This window comes from Antechinus flavipes, chromosome 1 (assembly GCF_016432865.1).
Source record: "Antechinus flavipes isolate AdamAnt ecotype Samford, QLD, Australia chromosome 1, AdamAnt_v2, whole genome shotgun sequence".
Classification (NCBI taxonomy): domain Eukaryota; kingdom Metazoa; phylum Chordata; class Mammalia; order Dasyuromorphia; family Dasyuridae; genus Antechinus; species Antechinus flavipes.
This window is the reverse complement of record NC_067398.1, coordinates 148671680-148696303: the sequence shown is the minus strand read 5'-3', so window position 1 is coordinate 148696303 and position 24624 is coordinate 148671680. Positions and strand designations below refer to the sequence as shown.

General features: G+C 33.3%; 1 protein-coding gene across 1 annotated transcript in view; it reads right to left on the bottom strand.

The window, feature by feature from the left end:
- Positions 1-24624, bottom strand: part of RNF180 (ring finger protein 180) — a gene marked incomplete at its 5' end in the record, with an annotated part of 176715 nt that overhangs the window by 49126 nt on the left and 102965 nt on the right. The window contains 2 exon segments of the mRNA XM_051971248.1: positions 6699-6824; positions 19026-19251. Coding sequence (XP_051827208.1) covers positions 6699-6824; positions 19026-19251 — 352 coding nt within the window.

Sequence of the window (24624 nt, the reverse complement as noted above, 5' to 3'; positions counted from 1 at the left end):
GGTCATTTCTTACAGAACAATAATATTCCATAACATTCATATACCACAATTTACCCAGCCATTCTCCAATTGATGGGCATCCATTCATTTTCCAGTTTCTAGCCACTACAAACAGGGCTGCTACAAACATTTTGGCACATACAGGTCCCTTTCCCTTCTTTAGTATTTCTTTGGGATATAAGCCCAATAGAAACACTGCTGGATCAAAGGATATGCACATTTTGATAATTTTTTGGGCATAATTCCAGATTGCTCTCCAGAATGGTTGGATTCGTTCACAACTCCACCAACAATGCATTAGTGTCCCAGTTTTCCCGCATCCCCTCCAACATTCATCATTATTTTTTCCTGTCATCTTAGCCAATCTGACAGGTGTGTAGTGGTATCTCAGAGTTGTCTTAATTTGCATTTCTCTGATCAATAATGATTTGGAACACTCTTTCATATGAGTGGTAATAGTTTCAATCTCATCCTCTGAAAATTGTCTGTTCATATCCTTTGACCATTTATCAATTGGAGAATGGCTTGATTTCTTATAAATTTGAGTCAGTTCTCTATATATTTTGGAAATGAGGCCTTTATCAGAACCTTTAACTGTGAAAATGTTTTCCCAGTTTGTCGCTTCCCTTCTAATCTTGTTTGCATTAGTTTTATTTGTACAAAGGCTTTTTAATTTGATGTAATCGAAATTTTCTATTCTGTGATCAGTAATGGTCTCTAGTTCATCTTTGGTCACAAATTTCTTTCTCCTCCACAAGTCTGAGAGATAAACTATTCTATGTTCCTCTAATTTATTTATAGTCTCGTTCTTTATGCCTAGGTCATAGACCCATTTTGATCTTATCTTGGTATATGGTGTTAAGTGTGGGTCCATGCCTAATTTCTGCCATACTAATTTCCAATTATCCCAGCAGTTTTTATCAAATAATGAATTCTTTTCCCAGAAGTTAGGGGCTTTGGGTTTGTCAAACACTAGATTGCTATAGTTGACTATTCTGTCTTGTGAGCCTAGCCTTTTCCACTGATCCACTAATCTATTTCTTAGCCAATACCAAATGGTTTTGGTGACTGCTGCTTTATAGTATAATTTTAGATCAGGTACAGCTAGGCCACCTTCATTTGATTTTTTTTTCATTAATTCCCTTGAGATTCTCGACTTTTTATTGTTCCATATGAATTTTGTTGTTATTTTTTCTAGATCAATAAAATATTTTCTTGGAAGTCTGATTGGTATAGCACTAAATAAATAGATTAGTTTAGGGAGTATTGTCATCTTTATTATGTTCGCTCGGCCGATCCAAGAGCACTTAATATTTTTCCAATTATTTAAGTCTGACTTTATTTGTGTGGAGACTTTTTTATAATTTTGCTCATATAATTCCTGACTTTCCTTTGGTAGATAGATTCCCAAATATTTTATGGTATCAACAGTTATTCTGAATGGAATTTCTCTTTGTATCTCTTGCTGTTGGGTTTTGTTGGTGATGTATAAAAATGCTGAGGATTTATGGGGATTTATTTTGTAGCCAGCTACTTTGCCAAAATTATGGATTATTTCCAATAGCTTTTTGGTAGAATCTCTGGGGTTCTCTAGGTATACCATCATATCATCTGCAAAGAGTGATAGTTTGGTTTCCTCATTGCCTACTCTAATTCCTTTTATATCTTTCTCGACTCTTATTGCCGAGGCTAGTGTTTCTAATACGATATTAAATAATAATGGTGATAGTGGGCAACCTTGCTTCACTCCAGATCTTACTGGGAAAGGTTCCAGTTTTTCCCCATTGCATATGATGCTTACTGATGGTTTTAAATATATGCTCCTGACTATTTTAAGGAAAAGTCCATTTATTCCTATGCTCTCAAGTGTTTTTATTAGGAATGGATGTTGGATTTTATCAAATGCTTTTTCTGCATCTATTGAGATGATCATGTGGTTTTTGTTTGTTTGGTTATTGATATAGTCAATTATGTTAATAGTTTTCCTAATATTGAACCAGCCCTGCATTCCTGGTATAAATCCTACTTGGTCATAGTGTATTATCCTGGTGACAATTTTCTGTAATCTTTTTGCTAATATTTTATTTAAGATTTTAGCATCAATATTCATTAGGGAGATTGGTCTATAATTTTCTTTCTCTGTTTTCAGCCTACCTGGTTTAGGTATCAGTACCATATCTGTGTCATAAAAGGAGTTTGGTAGGACTCCTTCAATCCCTATTTTTTCAAATAGTTTATATAACATTGGAGTTAATTGTTCTTTAAATGTTTGGTAGAATTCACATGTAAATCCATCTGGTCCTGGGGATTTTTTCTTAGGGAGTTGATTGATAGTTTGTTCTATTTCTTTTTCTGAGATGGGACTGTTTAGGATATTTACTTCTTCCTCTGTTAGTTTGGGCAAGCTGTATTTTTGGAGGTATTTTTCTATTTCATTTAAGTTGTCGAATTTATTGGCATAAAGTTGGGCAAAGTAACTCCTAATTATTGCTCTAATTTCCTCTTCGTTAGTGGTGAGTTCTCCCTTTTCATTTTTAAGACTAACAATTTGATTTTCCTCTTTCCTTTTTTTAATCAGATTTACTAAGGGTTTGTCTATTTTGTTGGTTTTTTCATAGAACCAACTCTTAGTTTTATTAATCAATTCAATAGTTTTTTTACTTTCAATTTTATTGATCTCACCTTTTACTTTTAGAATTTCAAGTTTAGTGTTTGACTGGGGGTTTTTAATTTGTTCCTTTTCTAGCATTTTTAATTGCAAACCAATTCATTGACCTTCTCTTTCTCTATTTTATACAAATAGGCCTCTAGAGATATGAAATTTCCCCTTATTACCGCTTTGGCTGCATCCCATACATTTTGGTATGATGTCTCATTATTATCGTTTTCTTGGGTGAAGTTATTAATTATGTCTATGATTTGCTGTTTTACCCAATCATTCTTTAGTATGAGATTATTTAGTTTCCAATTATTTTTTGGTCTACTTCCCCTGCTTTTTTGTTGAATGTAATTTTCATTGCATCGTGGTCTGAAAAGGATGCATTTACTATTTCTGCCTTACTACATTTGAGTTTGAGGTTTTTATGTCCTAATATATGGTCAATTTTTGTATAGGTTCCATGAACTGCTGAAAAGAAAGTGTATTCCTTTCTGTCTCCATTACATTTTCTCCAGAGATCTATCATATCTAGCTTTTCTAGTATTCTGTTTACCTCTTTGACTTCTTTCTTATTTATTTTCTGGTTTGATTTATCTAATTCTGAGAGTGCAAGGTTAAGATCTCCCACTATTATAGTTTTACTGTCTATTTCTTCTTGCAGCTCTCTTAGTTTCTCTTTTAAGAATTTAGATGCTACCCCACTTGGTGCATATATGTTTAATATAGATAGTGCTTCATTATCCATGCTACCCTTTAGCAAGATATAGTGTCCTTCCTTATCTCTTTTAATTAGGTCAATTTTTGCTTTAGCTTGATCTGAGATCAGGATGGCTACCCCTGCTTTTTTGACTTCACCTGAAGCATAGTAGATTTTGCTCCAACCTTTTACCTTTAACCTGCATGTATCTCCCCGCTTCAGGTGTGTTTCCTGTAAACAACATATTGTAGGATTCTGGCTTTTAATCCATTCTGCTAACCGCTTTCTCTTTATGGGGGAGTTTACCCCGTTCACGTTTATGGTTAGAATGACCAATTCTGTATTACTTGCCATCTTGTTAACCCCGGTTTATGCTTTCCTCCCTTCTTTCCCCTTTCCCCCCCTTCCAAGTATTAAGCTTGTGAGCACCCCTTGCTTCTCACAGCCCTCCCTTTTTAGTATCCCTCCCCCCTCCTTAGAGTTCCTCCCCCTATCTTACCCTTTCCCTCCCAGTTCCCGTATTCCCTTCCCCTTAGCTTATTCCTTCCCTTTCCACTTTTCCCTTCTCACTTTTCAATGAGATGGGAGAAGTTTCACCATAGATTGAATATGTCTTAAGATTTTTCACTTAAAGCCAATTCTGAAGGCAGTAAGATACCCACTATATTCATCCCCTCCATTCTTTCTCTCAGATATAATAGGTTTCCTATGCCTCTTCATGAGATGTACTACCCCCACTTTACCCTTTTTCTGGTACAATGTCCTTTCCACATCAATTTCTAGAACAAGGTATACATGTATTCTTTATACATCTATATAGTCAAAATATAGTTCCCAAGATTAATCTTTACCTTTTTAGATTTCTCTTGAGTTCTATATTTGTAGATCAAACTTTTTGTTAAGTTCTGGTTTTTTCATCAGAAATAGATGAAATTCGCTTACTTCGTTGAATGTCCATCTTCTTCCCTGGAAAAAGATGCTCATTCTCGCTGGGTAAGTTATTTTTGGTTGCATACCAAGTTCCTTAGCCTTTCGGAATATCATATTCCAGGCCCTTCGATCTTTTAATGTGGATGCTGCCAGATCCTGGGTGATCCTTATTGTGGTTCCTTGATACTTGAATTGGGTTTTTCTAGCCGCTTGCAATATTTTTTCTTTCACCTGAGGGTTCTGGCATTTGGCCACTATATTCCTTGGTGTTTTGATTTTAGGATCCCTTTCAGTGGGTGATCGATGAATCCTTTCAATGTTTATTTTTTCCTCTGTTCCTATGACTTCTGGGCAGTTCTCTTTGATAATTTCCTGGAAGACAGTGTCCAGGCTCTTTTTTTCATCATGTTTTTCTGGGAGTCCAATGATTCTCAGATTGTCTCTCCTGGATCTGTTTTCCAGGTCTGTTGTCTTCCCCAGAAGGTATTTCACATTTTTCTCCATTGTTTGATTTTTTTGGATTTGCTTGACTGATTCTTCTTGTCTCCTCGAGTCATTCAATTCCACTTGTTCAATTCTGATTTTCAGTGAAGTATTCTCTTCACTCACTTTTTTAAAATCTTTCTCTAATTGTCCAATTGAGTTCTTTTGTTCTGTGGAATTTTTTTCCATTTCGCCAATTTTGTTTTTTAGAGAGCTGTTTTCTGTTTCCAGTTCACTAATCCTATTTTTCAAGGATTTTACTTCTTTATCCACTCTCTCTTTAACTTTCTCCAGACTCTTTTCCCATTTTTCTTCTAGCTCCCTTGTGAGAGCCTTTTTAATCACTTCTATGAGGTTCATCTGTGCTGAGGAACAGCCGATCTCCTCCTTTGGGGAATCACCTGGGGACTGCCTGTTTTTAGTCTCCTCAGGATTTAGAGTCTGCTCTCTATCTGTATAGAAGCTGTCAAGGGTTAAAGTCCTCTTCAGCTTCTTGCTCATTCTGTCTATTAATCAGAGATAAACTACCAAAGAAAAACAGAAAAAAACTGGAGTCTTTCTTTGGGGGGGGGCTGGGTGTGTTATCGAGCTTCCTCTACAGACTGCAGGTGGCAGCAGTGAGGCACTAGCAGGACTGTGCTGCGCCTGCGCTCTGAGATCCCAAAGCGTGCTGAGTCACTGAGGGGGGGGAAGGGGGGGGGGGCCAGGTCCTGAGAGACTCCAGCTGTTTGCGGTTGTATTCTTCAGCCCCGGTGTTTTTAGCTTCTCTGCTGGGCTGTTGACTTGCTGCCGGAGGAAATTATCCAAACCTGTAGCGAAGCTCTCCCCGCAGAAACGGCTACGATCACTCTCCACCCCCTCTCCAGTCTGCTCCCGTGCTCTCACTGCTGCTGCCCGCCGCCTGCGCCCGATCTAAAACCGCCCCAGCCCTCCAGTAAAGACAGACCTTTCTTGGCGGATCTCAAGGATGGCTTCTCTTGGTAACTATTTGTGGGTTTTTTTCAGTCAAGCATTGATTCAGAGGCTTGTAATGAAGTGGATAGTGAGAGAAAGCGCGGAGCTTATGCAACTGTGAGCCTCCTCTCCGCCATCTTAACCGGAAGTCTAGTTATTTTCTTTAGACAGAGAAGTCTCATTTTTTTTTTTTTTGTCCACATTCATCAGAAATTCCTCTATTTCTCTAATTCTGTTACTCTTTTCTGTACGTTTCCTAAACTTATTCTATCTTCCTTATGGAGAAATAGCAAGAACTAATCCCAGTGTTCTAGGTTTTAGACATATTGTGGTTTTGTATAAAACAATTTTTCTAAAATTTGCCATAATCATAAAACTTTATTGCTATTATGTTTACATTAAACCTTCTGTTTAACCTAAATATTTGGAAAATGGGAAAAATATGCAGAATATTAATACATCAGTGAAGTAGGAATGTAGGAATGTGGGAAAATTCCATAAACTTACCTAAAAATTGAGGATCATAATATTTGTAATACCTACCTCTAATTGGGACATTAATAACTACTGGTATACTTTTCAAGTGCTTTTATTCACTATGAATGGATTATAGTCAGTTAACAGTTACAGTCAAAGTTTTCAAAAATGGATTTTTGAAATAACCTTTTAAAAGATAACATTGGTTTCTTTCCTTGAAAATAGGGAAAATAACTTTTTTAAAAAGAAATTTAAAGCCAGGGAAGACAACAATGAACTTTGTTAAGATTAATACTTTTTTCAAATTAATCATTATTGTCTGTTTTATTTAATTTTCTGGTGAATGAATACACACTTTTTTTTTTTTAAAATAAAGAGTACTTAATTAATTCCTTGATTTAAAACATATTGAACTAAGCAGACAAATAACTGCAGAAGAAATGGTAAGAAAAATGATTCTAAAAATGTTATGGGCTTTTTACATACTGCTTTACTTACCTCCAAAGAGATGGAATGCTTTTCTACAATTTGGAAGGGGCCATTTTGCTGAATTGGATTTCTGAAAGCTTTGCTTTATTTTCAAGTATTCCTTAGTAAAGTATGTTTTTGTAGCATTGTTCAGATCTAAAATGGAAGAAAATTAAGATTTTAAAGCACAAATTTAAGCAAGGTATAGTGCTTATATGATCATAAAGATAAAATTTTTAAATATCATGGTCATGTTTTCAGATCTTTTTCAAAGAGTAAAAGTCATAATCAATTTTTTCTTCTCACACGAAAGATAAATTTCCCAAATGTCCTATATGATCTGTCTTTAGAAAACCTTCAAGCCTTAATTCCACTACTAAGAAAACAACAATAACAATAATAACAACTCTTAGAATGACTTTTCCACACTTTCTTCTGCTTCATTTCATTTATCAAATATATGTTGAGACCTCAGCATATATGTAGTAACTATATTGATTCTTTGGGGAAATACAAAAAAACAGAAAGACCTTGAACTGTTATTTAGGAATTCACAACTTAGTAGGAAAAGCTAAAAACAAACAAACAAACAAACAAAAACAAGTTGAGCTCAATTATGAAAAAATGTGCTAGAAACTGTGGTATACCTCAGGTGTGAAGAGACAATCAGTAATTGAGTTGGGATAAGGTCATTTCAGGAAGTTTTGTGGAAGGGATGAATTCATATTTTGGTCTTGAGGGAGGTGATTGGTTGAAGAAATTCTCCTTTGTCTTACCCAACCCACATTACTATAATAACAAAGGCACAAAATAGAAGGTAAATATCATAGCCAAGATTCTGAGGAATTAGCTCATGTCAATTTTAGAGGCTGTGTTGTATTCCCTTCCCCAACAAAAAAAGAGGCCAGGATAAAAAGGCAGAAAAATGGTAATGCTGAGCAGACAACTAATAAAGAACTTTGATTGCTTCACCTATGAGAAGTAATCAAACTTAATCATTGTATTCTTTTGGTTGTTGTCCCTCATTCTTAAAGAGGACCAAAATGACATCATTAGGGTCAACATAGAGAATATCTGACTCTCTCCTCTATGCCTTCCCCCTCTTTCTCCTTTTCTCTCTCTATTCTTTTTCTTTCTCCCCACTTTGGCACTTCTCAAACTCTTTTAACCCAGAACTCCCTATTTCTAACTTGTGTCTAGCCATTAAAAAAAAAGTACCTAAAATTATACTCATTTTAATAAATAACTCAAATACCAATTTTCCCCTAATTCTCCTGACATCCCAGTTGAAACTGACTTTTTCTCCTCTGAACTTACTGTATCATACTTTATATCATGATTATTTGCAGACAGTATGTAGAGCTTGGCTCCCCTACTAACTATATGGTAAATTCTTTAAAGGCAAGAACTATGTAAATTGCTTTTGTATCCACCATAGTACCTTATATGTTTTGTATAAACAAAACACTTAAAGCAACTTGTTACATGTTGACTAAATAAAATGGGGAAAAAACAAAATGCTATGCAAACTAAGAAAACAAGAGTATGATACAGTGAAAAGAACATTGTATCTGAAATATGAAGATCTTACTACAAAATCCTAGTGATGCTCCTAGTACCTAGGTAATTTTGAGTAGCTCACATCAACTTTCTAGATGTCTCTTGTTCCATTGGTAAAATAATAATGTTGGATTAGAGGAACTTTTAGGTCCCCTCTGGTCTTTGAAAGGTTTGATTCTATGAACTTTATTTGTATGTTTAACTTGGAAATCTTCCTAAATCTTAATCCTTGATTCATAAATGAGGGACTGAAGTACAAAGATGAACTAAGAATGATTTGTAAAGCTGATATATTTTTATAGTTGTACATTGTAGTACTGTCAGCTTAGGTTAAAAAGACAGTCTATAAAGGCCAAAAATACAAAGGAATTGATGGGAGTTATTAGTGACTAATTTTGCTAGGGATTTAAGCAAAGGCCTACAATTTAAAATTACTGGCAAAAATTTTATTTTAAGGTTCCAAGCCATATTCTAAAATTTTGTCTGCAAATGACAATACACAGTGTTAACTTCTCAATGATTAAACTTATCTTTTGTTTCCTTAGTTAAAATCCTATATTGCCCATGCAATCAAATCAGTATTTATTAGGCTACTTTACTACACTGGTACACTACTGTATGTCCAGGCACTGTGTTAAGTGTTGGAATTACAAAGAAAGGGAGTACAAAATAGTTCCTTCTCTCAAGGCTCACAGTTTTGTTTTTTACACTTAATAGCATTTTTTCAAATTATATGAAACAGTATCTTCCAAAACTTATTTAAGATTGAGTACTATTTTTTTCTTCCTTCCTCTTTTCTTCCCCACTCCCCAAGACAACAAGCAATCTGTTATGGATTATATATGTACAATCAATTTAAGCATATTTCCACATTAGCCATGCTGTGAAAGTATCAGAAAAGGGAAAAGCCACAAGACCAAAAAAAAAATGTTAAAAGAGTGAAAATAGTACACTTCAATCTGCATTCAGAATCCTTGCTTGTTTGTCTGGATGTGGATAGTATTTTCCATCATGAATCTTTTGAAATTGTCTATGGTCATTTTATTACTGAGAAGAGCTCATAATAATTATTGCTCAATGTTACTGTTTTAGTACTTCTCACTTCACTCAGTAACAGTCCATGTAAGTCTAAGTTTCTTCTTACATTCTCCTGCTGATAACTTCTAATAAAACAATATTATTCCATTATATTCATATACCACAACTTTAATAATTCCCTAATTGATGGATATACCCAGGATTTCCTATTATTTTTCACCACAAAAAGAGTTGCTATTAATGTTTTTGTAAATCTAAATCCTTTCCTTCTTTTTATTATCTCTAGGATACAGATAGATTAAAGATATACAAAGTTTGATCGCCCTTTGGGCCTAATTCCAAATTATTCTCCAGAATGATTGGAAAAGTTCACAATTCCACCAACAATGCAATAGTATCCCAATTTTTCTACTTTCTCTATAACATTTATAATTTTTTCCTGTTATATGATCTAATATGATAGGGTGGTACTTCAGTTATTTTAATTTGTACTTCTGTAATGAAATGTTTTTTGAATACTTCTTCATATCCCTATATTATATGTAGCTTTGATTTCTTCATCTGAAAACTGCCTGTTCATATCCCTTACTATATATCAATTGGAAAATTGCTTATATTCTTATCAATTTTATTCAGTCCTCTATATATCTGAGAAATGAAGTTTCTATTACAGATAAAGATTGCATCTCGTTTTTCTACTTTCCTTCTAATCTTGTTTGTATTGATTTTGTCTATTTTTTAAAAATTTTACATAATAAAAGTTATCTATTTTGCATTTTGTAATGCTCTCTATCTCTTGTTTGGCCATGAATTCTTTCCTTCTCCATAGATCTGACAAGTATATTATTTCTTGCTCTTCTAATTTGATTATGATGTCGTCCTTTATGTCTAGATCATGCACACATTTTGACCTTATCTTGGTACATAGTGAGATAGTTGTTGGCCTATACCTATTTTGTGTTCTATTGTTCTCCAGTTTTCTTAAATAATGAATTCTTATCCCAATAGCTGGGGTCTTTGGGTTTATCAAGCACCAGGTTACTATGGTGACCTATATACCAAATCTGTTCTACTGATCTATCACTCTATTTTTAAGTCAAATATTAGATAGGTTTTTTTCTTTGGATGAGGTAATTGGGGGTCACACAGCTAGGAAGTGTTAAAGTCTGAGACCAGATTTGAACTCAGGTCCTCCTGACTTCAGGGCTGATGCTCAATCCATTGTACCACCTAGCTGCCCCCTAAATATCAGATAGTTTTGATACTTACTCCTTATAATATAGTTTGAGATTTGGTATTGCTAGGCTACTTTCCTTTGTTCATAAGTGTCATTAATTTACTTGATATTCTTGACTTTTTTTGTTTTCCTTATTGTCTCAATTTCTTTGATTTCTTTTTCTTCTCACTGCTATTTCAAATACATATAGTACTTTACCATGTTGAATAGCAGTGATGATATGCCCACTGCACTGGGATTAGCCCAGTCTACTCATGTCTATTGTTGCCTGGCTTCCTGAGCTGACAGTTTACCTGTTCTACTAGAACTGAAGGCTCTACTCCTATTGAGCCAAGACCTATGGGTCTTTGTTTCTGATCTATGCAAGGCTTGCCAGGACACTATCTGTGTTGAGAGGTATTTCCCTTTTCATTCAAGGAAGGCTGATTTTTTTCTGAAATTATTACAAGCCATCTTAAGCTGAAAAATTGTATCATTCCAACTTTTTGTAGTTTTTGTTACTCCAGAATCTCATCAGAGCCTTTATTTAATGTTATTTTGAAGGGAAATTGGGGAGAACTCAGGCAACTTCCTGGCTTCTCTGTGCCATCTTGGCTTTGCCAGAATGCTTCTTTTATATGACTACATTTGAACTAAAAATTGCAGACTATATTACTTAAAGGTAGCTAGTTGGTGTAAAAGAAAGCTGGGCGTAGAATTAGGAAGACCTGAGTTAAATCTGGTCTTAAGACATTTATTAGCTGTGTGACCCAGGCAAATTACTTAACTCTGTTTGCCTCAGTTTCTTTATTTGTAAAATTAGCTAGAGAAGGAAATGGCAAATCATCCTAGTATCTTTGCCAAGAAAACTCCAAATGGGGTCACAATGACTTGGACATCACTGAAATGACTGGACAATAATATAGGACACTGAAAAAGTCTATAATATTCCATTTTTCAAAATCTGTAGCAAGATAACTTCTAACAGCACACCTAAGGAGACACACAAGAATTTTTAATGTGAACCCATTATTTTACAATGGACTTGTGATTATTTTTTTTCCTTTTGAGAGGGAGGTTCTTAACCTTTTGAATGTATTATTGGAATCATGTAAGCATCAATCTAAATTGTGATTAAACTGAATGTACAGTATCAACACTGAAATGTTGCATAACTATGTAAGAGAGGTTCTTAACTTTTTTGTATTATGAATCCTTTTGGCAGTCAGGTAAAGCCTTTTCTGAATAATATTTTAAAATAACTGAAGAAAATGCTAAATTTCACTTAGAAGTCAGTAAAAATGAAGATATGATTTTTTTTTTTAAAGAGGAAACTAGATAGAGCAAAGAATGAAATTCTAGGCCCAGAGTTAGGAAGACCCGAATTCATATCTGGTCTCAGACATGTACTAGTTATGAGACTGACCAAGTCACTTTCCTCAACTTTAAAAGGGGGATGATAATAACACCTACCTCATCTGGTTGTGTTGGGGATCAAATAAGTTAATTTAAAAATTTTTTTTAAACTTAATTGCAAAAATAAGAAAGAACAAAAGTAGAAAAAGAAAGATGGAAATAAGAAAAAAAAATACATTGTTAAGTACCCAGTAGAACATCAGGGAAAATTTAAAATATGTAACAATAAATTCCCATTTCAGGGAAACACATATAATTATAGAAGATATGTTAATATTTGTATAGTGCTTAGTAGAGGACTTGGCATATATAAGCTCTATATAAATATGATAGGTAAACTATTACTTCTATTCTTTCTCCTACTATAACTAACAGCACAACCATTAAGGATAATAACTATTATACTAACAATGATAGTGATGATGATTATAATTATTATCACCATTATTATGCTTTTTTATTTCTTTTTATTTATTGGGGGGTATTTCCTTTTCTCCATTATTATTAATATTCTGATCCAAGTTCATGGATTCCCTTTAATTACTGCACAAATTGTGCAGAGACACAGTACAAAACAGTGTTATATCTGTATATAATAAATATTCAGATGTTATTGTTTATGTAATAATCATAAATTATATTTAAAAACTATAGGATATTAAGGATCATATATTTACTTATAAAACCTGAAATGGAATGGTTACACATGATTATGTTTCATGTATTAATTCTCTGATATTGCTCCTATCACCATAATAGCATAGGCCATAGGATTTTTTTCTTTCTAATAAACAGAACTAGAAGTCCTTTATTATTTCACATCATACTCTCAAAAAAACCATATTGTAACCACATGGATATAGTTTAACCTGAATATAATCTCTTTCAATAAATACTTAATAGAGAGTTTGTGTAAATTTCAGAGAGGTTTCTAAATTTGGATGGAGAAAAAAAAAACCCTTACCATTTCCCAACTCAAAAATACAATCCCACAACACAAAAAAAGGTTAAGAATGATTTCTATATAGATTACTTCAGTTTTAGAAGTATGAATTAAACTTCGTAATGATTTTAGTTCAATATTTAAATACATGATTTAAAATTAGATTAGAATTATTTTAAAAAAGAACTGCAATCTTGTATAATTCTAATATGTTACTCTGTTGTAGTGAAAATATCTTAGCACTTAATTCATGTGTTGTGAAAAATAAAGTAATATTTGTAAAAAGTACTTAGCATGGTGATAAGCATAGTAAATACTACATACAAGTTTATTGCCTTTATTTCCTTTGCTTTCATTTTTAACTTTTTGATAGTACAGGCCTTGTTTTCCCATTTTATTTTTCAATAGTTTTTTTTTTTTTTTGCCAGCCTTCTTCATATCAATTTTCTTCCACTATAACCTTTTAAAGTCATATAAGACAAAATAGGTTATGTTTATAAAGTAAATTAATATATAAATAAGAAAAACTGTTTTGAAAAGACCATGATAAGATGAGAACAAAATAATTGTTAACTAATATTGAACATGTTTTAGTTGGTATAGCATTTCTGACGGCAGCTTTAAATCTCTTACATATATCTCTTTTGTAATGAATTTATTTATTATGAATAACCTGACACTTGGATGATAGGTCTTAGTTCATCAAAACTAAGTTCTATTATACTAGCAAATTTTAATTAACATTTTTTCCCAAGTTTACACTGACACCTACGTCAATACTTTCATTAGAGGTGAACTTTCCATGGTGACCCAGAGTACTTCCGATCACAAAAAGAGGAAATTCTGATCAAAACAAGAGATAAGGTTTCCCCTCTATTCAGCCTATTTCCACTGACATCAGCTGGCATTTTTCATGCAGTCAGAAGAGAAGAGGAAGACAGAGCTCCAAGTAATGTAACAAGATTTATTCATTTTTTTTTCTCTTTGACCTGCTGTTTTCTATGTTGTGTGATACATAATGTTTCATTTGCCAGAAATGGAATTTATAAAACCCAAACAGGCCAAGCAAGAAACTTATAATTTTTCGATAAACAACACAAACAGATGATTTCCCTGAAAAAAGTTTGATAATGTTCTTTTTTTTTTTTGGATAATGTTCTTTAAAACAACCATGGGTCTGACCTGGAGTACATAAAATATTCTTGCTATTCTATTTTAATGGGAATTGTGAATGCTCTTTTATATGCAGTACATGATTTAAGAAGATTATGGTATAATATGGAGCATTTACAGAAAAGATGCTACAGAATGCCTACTATACAAACCTGAGAATCAGGGCTCAAGTCAATCAGGACTATTAGTATAAAATAAGAAAATCTGGCAAAAATTGACCAAGAACAAACCTTTCACAGCTGATAATGAATCTGGTGGACATCATCTTTTAATGTACCTTTTAGCTTCCACATTATACTCAAAAATGGTCTTCTACCTCAGATTTTCTAGCTGCATTCATTTCACTTAATGTATTGATTTTATTAATTCTATTTTATTATGTACCCAAGGCTACTGTATCATCTAAAATGCTTCCTATTTCATTGTCTTGGCACCTGTGAAATACACAGAAATCTGGTCTTGGGAAAGTTCAGAAAACATTTTCATTTAAGGATTTAGAAAATAACGATGCAAAATCTGTAGGATGTGTTTTCTGATAGAATGTTAAAAGACAGTCCCCTTTATGTAATGATGAGCTTTGTGTTTGAAATAAAAACAACTTCATTCACTAACCATCCATTTTGTCTATCATGTGGTAGGCAGAGAGAAGATATTGATCCTCGTATACTGGGAATAAAAATTAAAAACAAACAGAGAGAGAAGATACTGATTCCTATATATTGGGGAGTAAAAATAAAAACAAACAAAAACCCCCAAACTTAATGAGATTAATTTATTTTGGGGATTTTTTTTCCTATCATCAGCTTTTGTTGGAAAATCGTGTCATATTATTTTATCTGTGTACATAGTAAAGCGTAAAACGGAGAACACTGGTTGGCCTACCTCACAAAGATTTAGAGATGATTTAGTAACAAAAAGACACTGCACATGCCAAGGACACTTTCTGTTAAGTGATTACTAATGAATGTTGTATCCGCTTTAACATAAAATTGAAAAAACAAGTGAATGAGTATCTGCTATTTTTGGAACTTTTCTATTTATTTCACAGAAGAACTAGGAAAAGACTGACATTTTTCAAGCAGTTTAATTTCCACAGAAATAGCATAAAAGAAACTGAATGAATATGCTACATCCCCTTCCCACAACACAATTCTTATATTTAGTAGATATTAGTATCTACTCAATACATCTGATCTTAAACCTCACTCAAAAATTGTCAGTGACTACTTATCATTATAGTTAACTAGTAGTTCTTCTTTGGCATTCAAAGCCAAAGAAATTCAAGGTTTGACCTACCTTTTCTTTCATTATTTCTCTTTATACAGATCATATTTCAGGCATATTTGAATATAAAACAAAGATTTCCTCATGTGTCATTTACAATTTTCCCTCTATCTGAAATAATCTTCCTTTTCTCTAGAATAGTTCTAATAATCTTAAATTTCTTCCTAGCCTTCAAATCCTAATTACATTGCCACTTCCATCATAGTCTTCATAATTTCCCCAAGTTAGGAATGACCTCTTTTCTCCTTTGAACTAACATGGTAGGTTATATGTTTAATGGTACATTGATGATATATTGTACATTAGTATATATGTGTATGTTATTTGTGTAAAAAAGAGGCAGTGTGGAATAGTGACTAGAAGGTTGGATTAAGAATTAGGAAGGCCTGGGTTCAGATCCCATCTCAAGCACTCACTATTGGTGTGACCCTGAATAAATCATTTTACAATTTCCTCATTTGTAAAGTGAAAGGACTGAAGTTGATAGCCTTTAAAGTCCCTCTTATGATTCTTTATGCCAATGGGATCAAACTCAATTTAAACTATGTTGTATTTTTATTTATTTTGTTAAATATTTTCCAATTACATTTTAATCTGGCTCTGGCTAGATCAGGTAGTGGCTATGTGAGTAGAGAGATTGTTGAATGAGAGAAATGTTGTGTAGGTGGAAATACTAAGATATATATGGGGTTAGAGAAAATGAGGAATCAAAGATATTGCTGATGTTATGAACCTGGAAGAGTATAATAATAGTCCCTCCAACATAAATATGAAAATCTGGAGGGAGGTGAGTTTTAGAGTGAAAGAAAATGTGTTCTGCTTTGGATTTGCTGAGTGTGAGGTATGTCCAGAAATTGCAATCTGAATTATCCAATAGATAATTGGTGCTATTGAGGCTCAGGGGAAAAATTCGCTCAGGGGAAAAATTCGCTCTGGATCTATAGTTCTGAGCCATTTGCATATAGATGATATGCTCAGGAGTTGTCAGGACAGAAAGTATAGACAGAGAAGAGAAGAAGGTTCAGAGCTGAGCCTTAGGGGGAATGCCCACAGGGCACATTATAAAGATGAATAGCAAAGGAGGCTAAGGAGTGCTTAGAGAGGTAGGAGATCAAGGAGAAAACATTTTCACAAAATTTGAGAGTGAAGAGAGTATGAGAGCATTGGCAACAGTGTAAAATGCAGCAGAGTACTCAAAAAGGATGAAGTCCAAGAAAATCTATCTAGCAATTAAAACCTCTTTGGAAACATTAGAAAGAACAATTTCAGTTGCAATGATGAGGTCAGAGGGCTGAGGAAGGCATTGGAAGAGAGGAAATAGAGGCACCAAGTGTAGCAACAGAATTTTTTCAAGAAAGTTGGCAGAATGGGAGTAGAGGGAGGTAAGATGAGACATAAGACAAGAGTTTGAAGGAATGATAGGATCTAGTGAAGGTTTTTATTTTTCAGGATTGAGAGACTTAGGCAAGTCTGAAAGCAACAGAGAAAGGGAAGAGAAGTATGAGAAAAAGACAGAGAGAAAGACACACAGAGATAACTCGTGTGAAAGGGTATGATCATATTGATTCATATTGAGAGCAGAATTCAGAGGGACTTTCAAAATCACTGATTATAAAATCTCTTAAATAAACAGAAAAGAAAAATGAGGTCTAGAGAGATTACATGGCTTCTACAAAGCTAAAGAATTAGCAAGGAGTAGAATTAGGGTTGACATTCTGGTCTTTTGACTCTAAATTTGTATTATCTGTTTTTATCCTGCTTAGGATTCAATTATTCAGAGTTTCATTAGATAAGAATGTCTACCAAATTTTAATGTGAGACTAATGATAAATTCTAAACGTCTATTAAGTTAAGATTTATTTAATGTCCTGCTTACTTTTTAATTTGCTGGCTCCAAATCTTTTTTACAATCAACATTATGTATATATTTTGAGAGAAAGAAAGGCAGATTTTCAAGTGCCTATTTTATACCAGAGAAGGTGTTAGCACTTTATTTATATTATCTCCTTTGACTCTCACAACCACCTGTCATTCCCATTTTACAGATGAGGAAACCAAGGTAAACAAAGGTTAATTAACTTGCTCAGTATCACAGGAAATGATGAGCATGTTGAGGGGGGAAAAAAGCATGGAAAAAATTGCAGAAAATAATAAAAGAGTGAAATGAGCAGAACCAAGAGAATATTTTATACAGTAACAGCAATAGTTTGAAGAATAACTGAATGGCTAAATTATTTTGAGTGTTATAAATATTCAAATCAACCACAAACGATCTGTGAGAAAAAGCTATCTACCTCCAGAGAAAGAATTGATAAATATAAGTATACACAGTATATTTGGATTTTTGTAAAATAATTGGGATTAAGTGACTTCTCAAGTTAATTGGGATTAACTCTTAATAAGAGTTAAGTCTCAGGTCCTCCTGACTCCAGGGCTGGTGCTCTATCCACTGCTCCATCTAGCTGCCCCATCATATGTTTTTTTTTTTTTTTTTAATAAAATATGGGGTGGGGAAAGAGGGTTGAGTTCAGATCTAAAAGTTAACAAAATAAAAAAAAAATAAACACCTTCCTTCATTTAACACAGATACTGTCTATTGATTCTGAACTTAGACCTCCAGGTCCACCTCTCTATTCACTGTGCCACTATCCACTGCCTGACATGATACAGATGAAATATATGTGGGATTTAAGTGAGGAAGACTTGAGTTCAAATACCACTTAACTGTGTGACCTTAATCAAGTCACTTGGTCTTTACTTAGTTATAGTTGATAGATGCCTTGTTCTATCTTGTTAGATGGAGGTCTCAAACTGATGAAAATGTAGTCCCTTCATGTATTCAAGACATTTTAAACCAGGAAACTGATTCACAGAATCCATGATTTAACATAACTTAGATATGTCTTTGAGATGATAAATATAATGGAAGTTCAACTCAATTTTGGGATACCAACTTGGACCTGTACTGTCATGCCTGGTACATCTAGCTGGCTCATGCTTCTCTCATTATTTTCCTGACACTATTGCTATACCACCTTCTAAACAGGATTCAACTGAGTTTGCACCTGGGGACAGCTGACCAATTTAGTTTTGATATTCCTGTAGTGGGCCTATGTTGATCTTATTGGTAAGAAGCCATTATATCTTCTTCCTAAGTCCAAATTCCTAACCATGCTTCACCTTATCCCAGTTATCATCTGTTTGCTACACCTCTTTGCTGCTGATTTACGATTTTAGAGACCGTGTCCCCTCTCTTCCCATTTCTACCCCTTCCTCTGGGAAATTAATGCTTATCATTGTTTCTAGAAAGATAAGGGGCTGTGGTTGTCATTGACTTGAATGCCTGTCATTACATTTAAGTAAAAGGAATTAAATTTTGGTTTTTAAAAAGAATCACAGTCCCTAGAAAAATGAGCAAGTGTCCTGCATAATAAATAAAACAACTCAGACTAAGTGATACTTTAAGTAACTAAACAACTCATTTTATAATAATGAAAGCATATAAGCAAGTCCTTTTGTAGCATGTAAATCTGAATCTGTAAATAAGGTACTGATAGATTAAAATTTTATATGGTAATTATATAAAACTACCCAGTATGTACTACTTTCAAGAATTTTTCTTCTCTTATAATGTATAAAACATTTTAAAATTTATATATATATATAATATGTATATTCATGTATACGAGAATACTCTAATAGGGGTTAAACAAAAAAGGAAAGTTACCTGTCTGGAAAAAGACTCTAGAAATGATTGTCCGACACAATGGACAGGGTGTGCTCGTTGGGTTGTCTTTGGCCAGGGTCCGGAGGCAAGGTTCACAGAAGATGTGGTGGCAAGGGTAGCACATATATGGGTTGAAATAAACATCCAGACACACGGCACAGATATAGCTTTCCTTTTCTTCTGTACATTCATTGTCATCATCTGTACTCACATCATTATTCAAAGTCTATGAAACAAAAATACAAAAAGGCCAAGCTCTTCACATAAGCATAAAAGATGTTAAGGATCACTATGGAAAGTGGAGGTTTTCTATAATATCAATGAATAGCCCTTGTAATTAATAAGATCTGCAATGTTTCTAGAAAATATCAGAAATGGTAGAAATATTTTCACAGAAAAGAGGGAAAACTGATATAGTACATGGAACTTAGATACCTAAACAACAAAATTATCTGGATAGCATGAAAACATGTATAAACAAATATGGAGCTAAAAAATATGCATGCTCATATGAATACTTATGTTTCTAATCAAACAACTAACTTTTTTTTCAACAATTCTTAGCAATCATGAGTATAACAAAAAAATTCTTTTAATTTAGCTGAAGTCTATTCAGATTTACCTACTGTCAGAAGGATATGAGGACACAGCACTTTCTTTTGCATCTCTCTGATACTTAACTGTCAAAATTTTATTTATTTGTATCTGTCTGTTACCCACCTTCTATAATCTAATCTCTAAGAGGATTAGGATATTGTCCATTATTTAAACTTTGCGTCTCTCCATATCTAGTATTGGTTGCTTAATAAATACTTTAAAAATGTGAATTAAATTAGCAGTCTGGTCTCCTAAATAAGAAGGCCCCCTATCCTACAAAGACACCTCTATTTTACAATTGCATATCCAGAAGGGGGGCAAGAGAATACAAGATAGTAGCAAAGACTGAATGGTTTTGTGGTCTGGAAGCTATGCTGCTGGTATCTCATCAGATATGAAAATCTATGATCTTTTTGAGCCTTTTCCCTACCCCAGATTCAGCGGCTTATCATGTTGAGAATGTTTCAAGAATGGCAGGCATTTTTTGGCTTAACCAGGCTAAACACAAAATTCAAGAAAAGCTACTAGAAGTTTGTTCTTTCTTCCCAGGCCCATATATTGAAGATAAATGGGAATGAATGGAGAATAATCCAAAATGTTAGAATGTTTTGTTCGTGATAATTGTATGAGGAGTTAATTTGAAATGCAAGGTGAGGGGGAGGAAGGTACAATTATAAAAGTAAGATTCATGTCAGAGATATGCCTCATTAGTTATTTAGTAACTAATTATTCAGTTTATGAATTATCCACATGCTTTTCCCTTCCTCTTTGTCTTTCTCTGGTTATCAGTTTATTACTGCCCGCTCTTCTCCTACTCCCCTTTGCAAACAGTACTCTTCATCAGGGTATCAGTGTGAAAGAGAAAAAGGAAAACCATAAATGTGCTGTTCATTAGATCTGTTCATTAAATCATACTAAGTAATAGGATTTCTTTCCTTCTTTCTTTCATTTTTTTTTTTTTTGCATATGCCAATTATTATTTAGGATAACCAAAATTCCAAAGGAAAAAAGCAACCCTGTACACCTCTGATAACTTAGCATGCCCACACTGGTAATATTTAATAAAAATAGTAATTAATAGTGAAGATGAATAATTTAATTAGCCTAAGCTATGACTGTTCAATAAAAATTATTTATCACACAATGATAAAAATGATTGGATAATATGTTGGGTATTAAAATCCTTGCATTTTAATTTGACTTTCAGGAACAAACTAGTTTGCAAACCCAAGGAAATCTTTACTATAATAATAATAATAGTAATTATTATTATTATTAAAGCTTTTTATTTTCAAAACATATGCATGAATAATTTTTCAACATTGACCTTTGCAAAACCTTGTGTTCCAAATTTTCCTTCTCCCTCCTTGAGAAGGCAAGAGATTTGGTATCAACCATATATGAGAAGTTATGCAATCAATTACATGTGAAAATTCATATTTCTAGATTAGCCACAATGCAAAAGAAAACACAAGACACAAAAAAGGAAACATGAAATTTAAAAAGTATGTTTTATCTGTATTCAGAGTTCATCAATTTTCTTTCTGGAGGATAACATTATTCATCTAGAATTCTTTGTATTTGTCTCAGATTATTATCCTGTTTAGAGTAGCTAAGATTTTCACAGTAGATCCCCCTTATATTATTATTGTTTTGGTGTACAATATTCTCCTGGTTCTTTTCATTTCACTTTTCATGAGTTCATATATGCCTTCCCAATTCTTTCTGAAACTATCCTGCTTGTCATTTCTTATAGCACAATAGTATTCCATCAGAATCCAACATCTTTAGCCATTCTCCAACTGATGGACCTTTCCTCAATTTTCAATTGTTTGATACAACAAAAAGAACTGCTATATTTTTGTACAAATACATTTTCTATCTCATTTCTTTGGATTATAAACCTAAAAAGTGATATTTATTGTTAAGTCAAAGGGTATTATGGACACTTTAAACATACTTCCAAATTGTTCTCCAGAATTGTCAGACTAGTACACCACTCTATTAGTAGTTCAATAATGTACTTATTTCCCCCTCAGCATTTAGCATTTGTAATTTTCCTTTTCTGTCTTGTTAGGTAATCTGATAAATGTGAGGTGATATTTCAGAGTTATTTTAATTTGTGATTTAAATTAGTGATTTAATCAATAGTGATTTAAAGCATTTTATATGATTATAGATAGCTTTAATTTCTTTATCTAAAAACTACTTGTTCATTTCCTTTGACCCCTTTTCAAGTGAGAAATAGCTCTTATTTTCACAAATTTGGCTACTTCTCTAAATATTTGAGAAACCACACCTTTAACAGAGAAATTTGCTGCAAAATTCTCACCAAGTTTTTGACTTTCCTTCTAACTGTAGTCATATTCACTTTGTGCAAATGCTTTTGAATTTCATACAGTCAAAATTATTCATTTTACTTTTCATGATCCTCTCTCTTATTTGGTCATAAACTCTTCCCTTATTTTTCCATGCTTACCTAGTTTACTTATGTCACCCTTTATGTCTAAATCACTTAACCATTTTGACCTTATCTTGGCATATGTGTGAGATATCAGTCTATGTCTAGTTTCTGCCCTTTATTACATGTAATTTTTATTGCATCATGATCTGAAAAGACTTCATTTAGTATTTATGTCTTTCTGCATTTGGTTGTGAAGTTTTGTGCAGGTTCCATGTACAGCTAAAGAAAAAGGTATTCCTTTCTATTACCATTCAATTTTCTCCAGAGGTCTATCATAGCTAACTTTTCTAAAAAATCTATTCATCTGAACTTTTTTCTTGTTTTATTTAATGATTAGATTTATCTTGTCCTAAGAAGGAAAAGTTGAGGTTTCTCATTGATATTGTTTTGCTAATTCCTTATGTAATTCATTTAACCTTTCCTTTATGAAAAATCTGGATGCTATGTCCTTTGGTATATATATGTTTAGTACTGATATTACTTCTTTGTACTTGTCTATGATACCTTTTAGCAAGACTTGGTTTCCCGCATATCCCTTTTACCTAGGTCTATTTTTGCTTTACTTTGTCTGAGATCATGGTTGCTATATCTGCTTTTTTAAACCTCATCTGAAGCAAAATATATTCTGCACCAGTCCCTGATTTTAACTGTGTGTATCTCTGTTTAAAGTGTGTTTCTTTTTAAAAGACATATTCTTGGATTTTGCTTTGTAATTTTTTATCTACTTCTATTTTATGGGTGGATTCATCCCATTCACAGTTATGTTTGCTAACTGTTCATTTCCCTCCATCCTCCTTTTTACCTGTTCTTTTTTACTCTATCTCTCTAAAATCTGTTTTGTTTCTGGACTACTGCCTTCTTTCTTTCTGCCTTATCTTTAAACTCTGCCTTGCTTCCTCCCTCCCACCTCCCTTTTCTCCTTTCCCTTACCCTTCCTATTTCTTTGCTGGTAAGATAGATTTCTATTGCCAATGAAGTATGTATGTGTATACACACACACACACACACACACACACACGTACGTGTGTGTGTCTATATACCTATAGGCATACTATTGCCTCTTTGAATGAATTTAGATATTTTAAGCATTGCTTCTGACCCATTCCATTTCCCCTTATATTTGAGAATTCTTCCTTGTGCTCCTCTTTTATATGAGTTAATTTTCCCCATTCAGTCTTTCCCTTCCCCCTTTCCTGGGGGTATCTCTCATTTTTGCCTATCCATGTTATTTTTAACAGCATTTTAACAGAACAGACTCAGCCTCATGGCGTCTTTCTATATACAATCCTTCTACCTTCCCTAATAATAAAAAGGATCTTAGAATTTATATGTATCATCTTCTCATACAGAGAAGTAAAGAGTCTTAACCTTACTGAGTGTCTTAGAATTTCTCTTTCATGATTACCTTTTTATTCTTCTCTTGAGTCTTGTATTTGAAGTCTTATTTTTCTATTCAACACTGATCTTTTCACTAGAAATGCTTGAAAAGTCCTCTAGTTCCTTAAATATCTGTTATTTCCTGGTAAAGGATTCTATTCAGTTTTGCTAGGTAGGTTACTTCTACCCAGGGTAGGTGATCCTGATAAAACACTTTTTAGTATCACAACTCAGAGTGCAAGTCTTTTGAGCAAAATTTGATTTCTACATGGCATTATGTGTATTTATATCTACCATAAAAGTAATGCATTCTTGGCACATGTTATAAAATTTTTAAAAGGGGCATACCAGAATAGCTTTTGATATACTTACAATGCTAAAGAACTTTCTTAAAAGTTCCTAGAAAAGATGCTTTTTTATCTTCCTAAGAGTTATCATCCTTCAAAGCATGCTGATCTGAATTTAAAGTTGTTTTCACATCCTTTCAACTGTAAGGATACGAAGATAAAAATTTTACAGAACCTATCCCAGAGCTTAAAGGATAGAGAAAATGATGATGCAACTACCACCTGAAATAGGGTGTTTTTTTCTTCTCTATGTAACCAGAAAACTCAAGCCTACTATCATTCTGTTATCTTCTCACAAGCTAATATGTGAAAGATGGTACTTACATGGCTGCCAGAGATTGACATGGGATTCAACCTACACACCTGAATAAAAACATCTCTTACCTAAAAGCATCTGAGGGAATCAGCTGTATTTTACCTTCCTTTCTTCACCTGAAATCTCACTAGTTGCTTTTTGCTTTCTCCTGATCAATATTTTTACTAATGATTTGATAGATGAAAGAGAGTTTGTTTAAGTCCCTTCAACTCTAAGGTATGAAGCTAAAATTTTTAAAGACTCTCTCCCAGAGCTTGAGAAATAGGGACATTTACGATGCAACTTACTATAAATATATATCAGTTAATAGAGTAGTTTTTTGTTTTTGTTTTTGTTTTTGTTTTTGTTTTTTTTTTTTTTTTTTTACTTTCTCCTGGTCAATATTTTTATTAATGATTTGACGGATGGTGTAAATCACATGATATGACAGTCGCTTTCAGATACTGTACAGACTCATGTTGAATAGAAATGTATTTTGGATAGCTCCAAAAGGTAGAA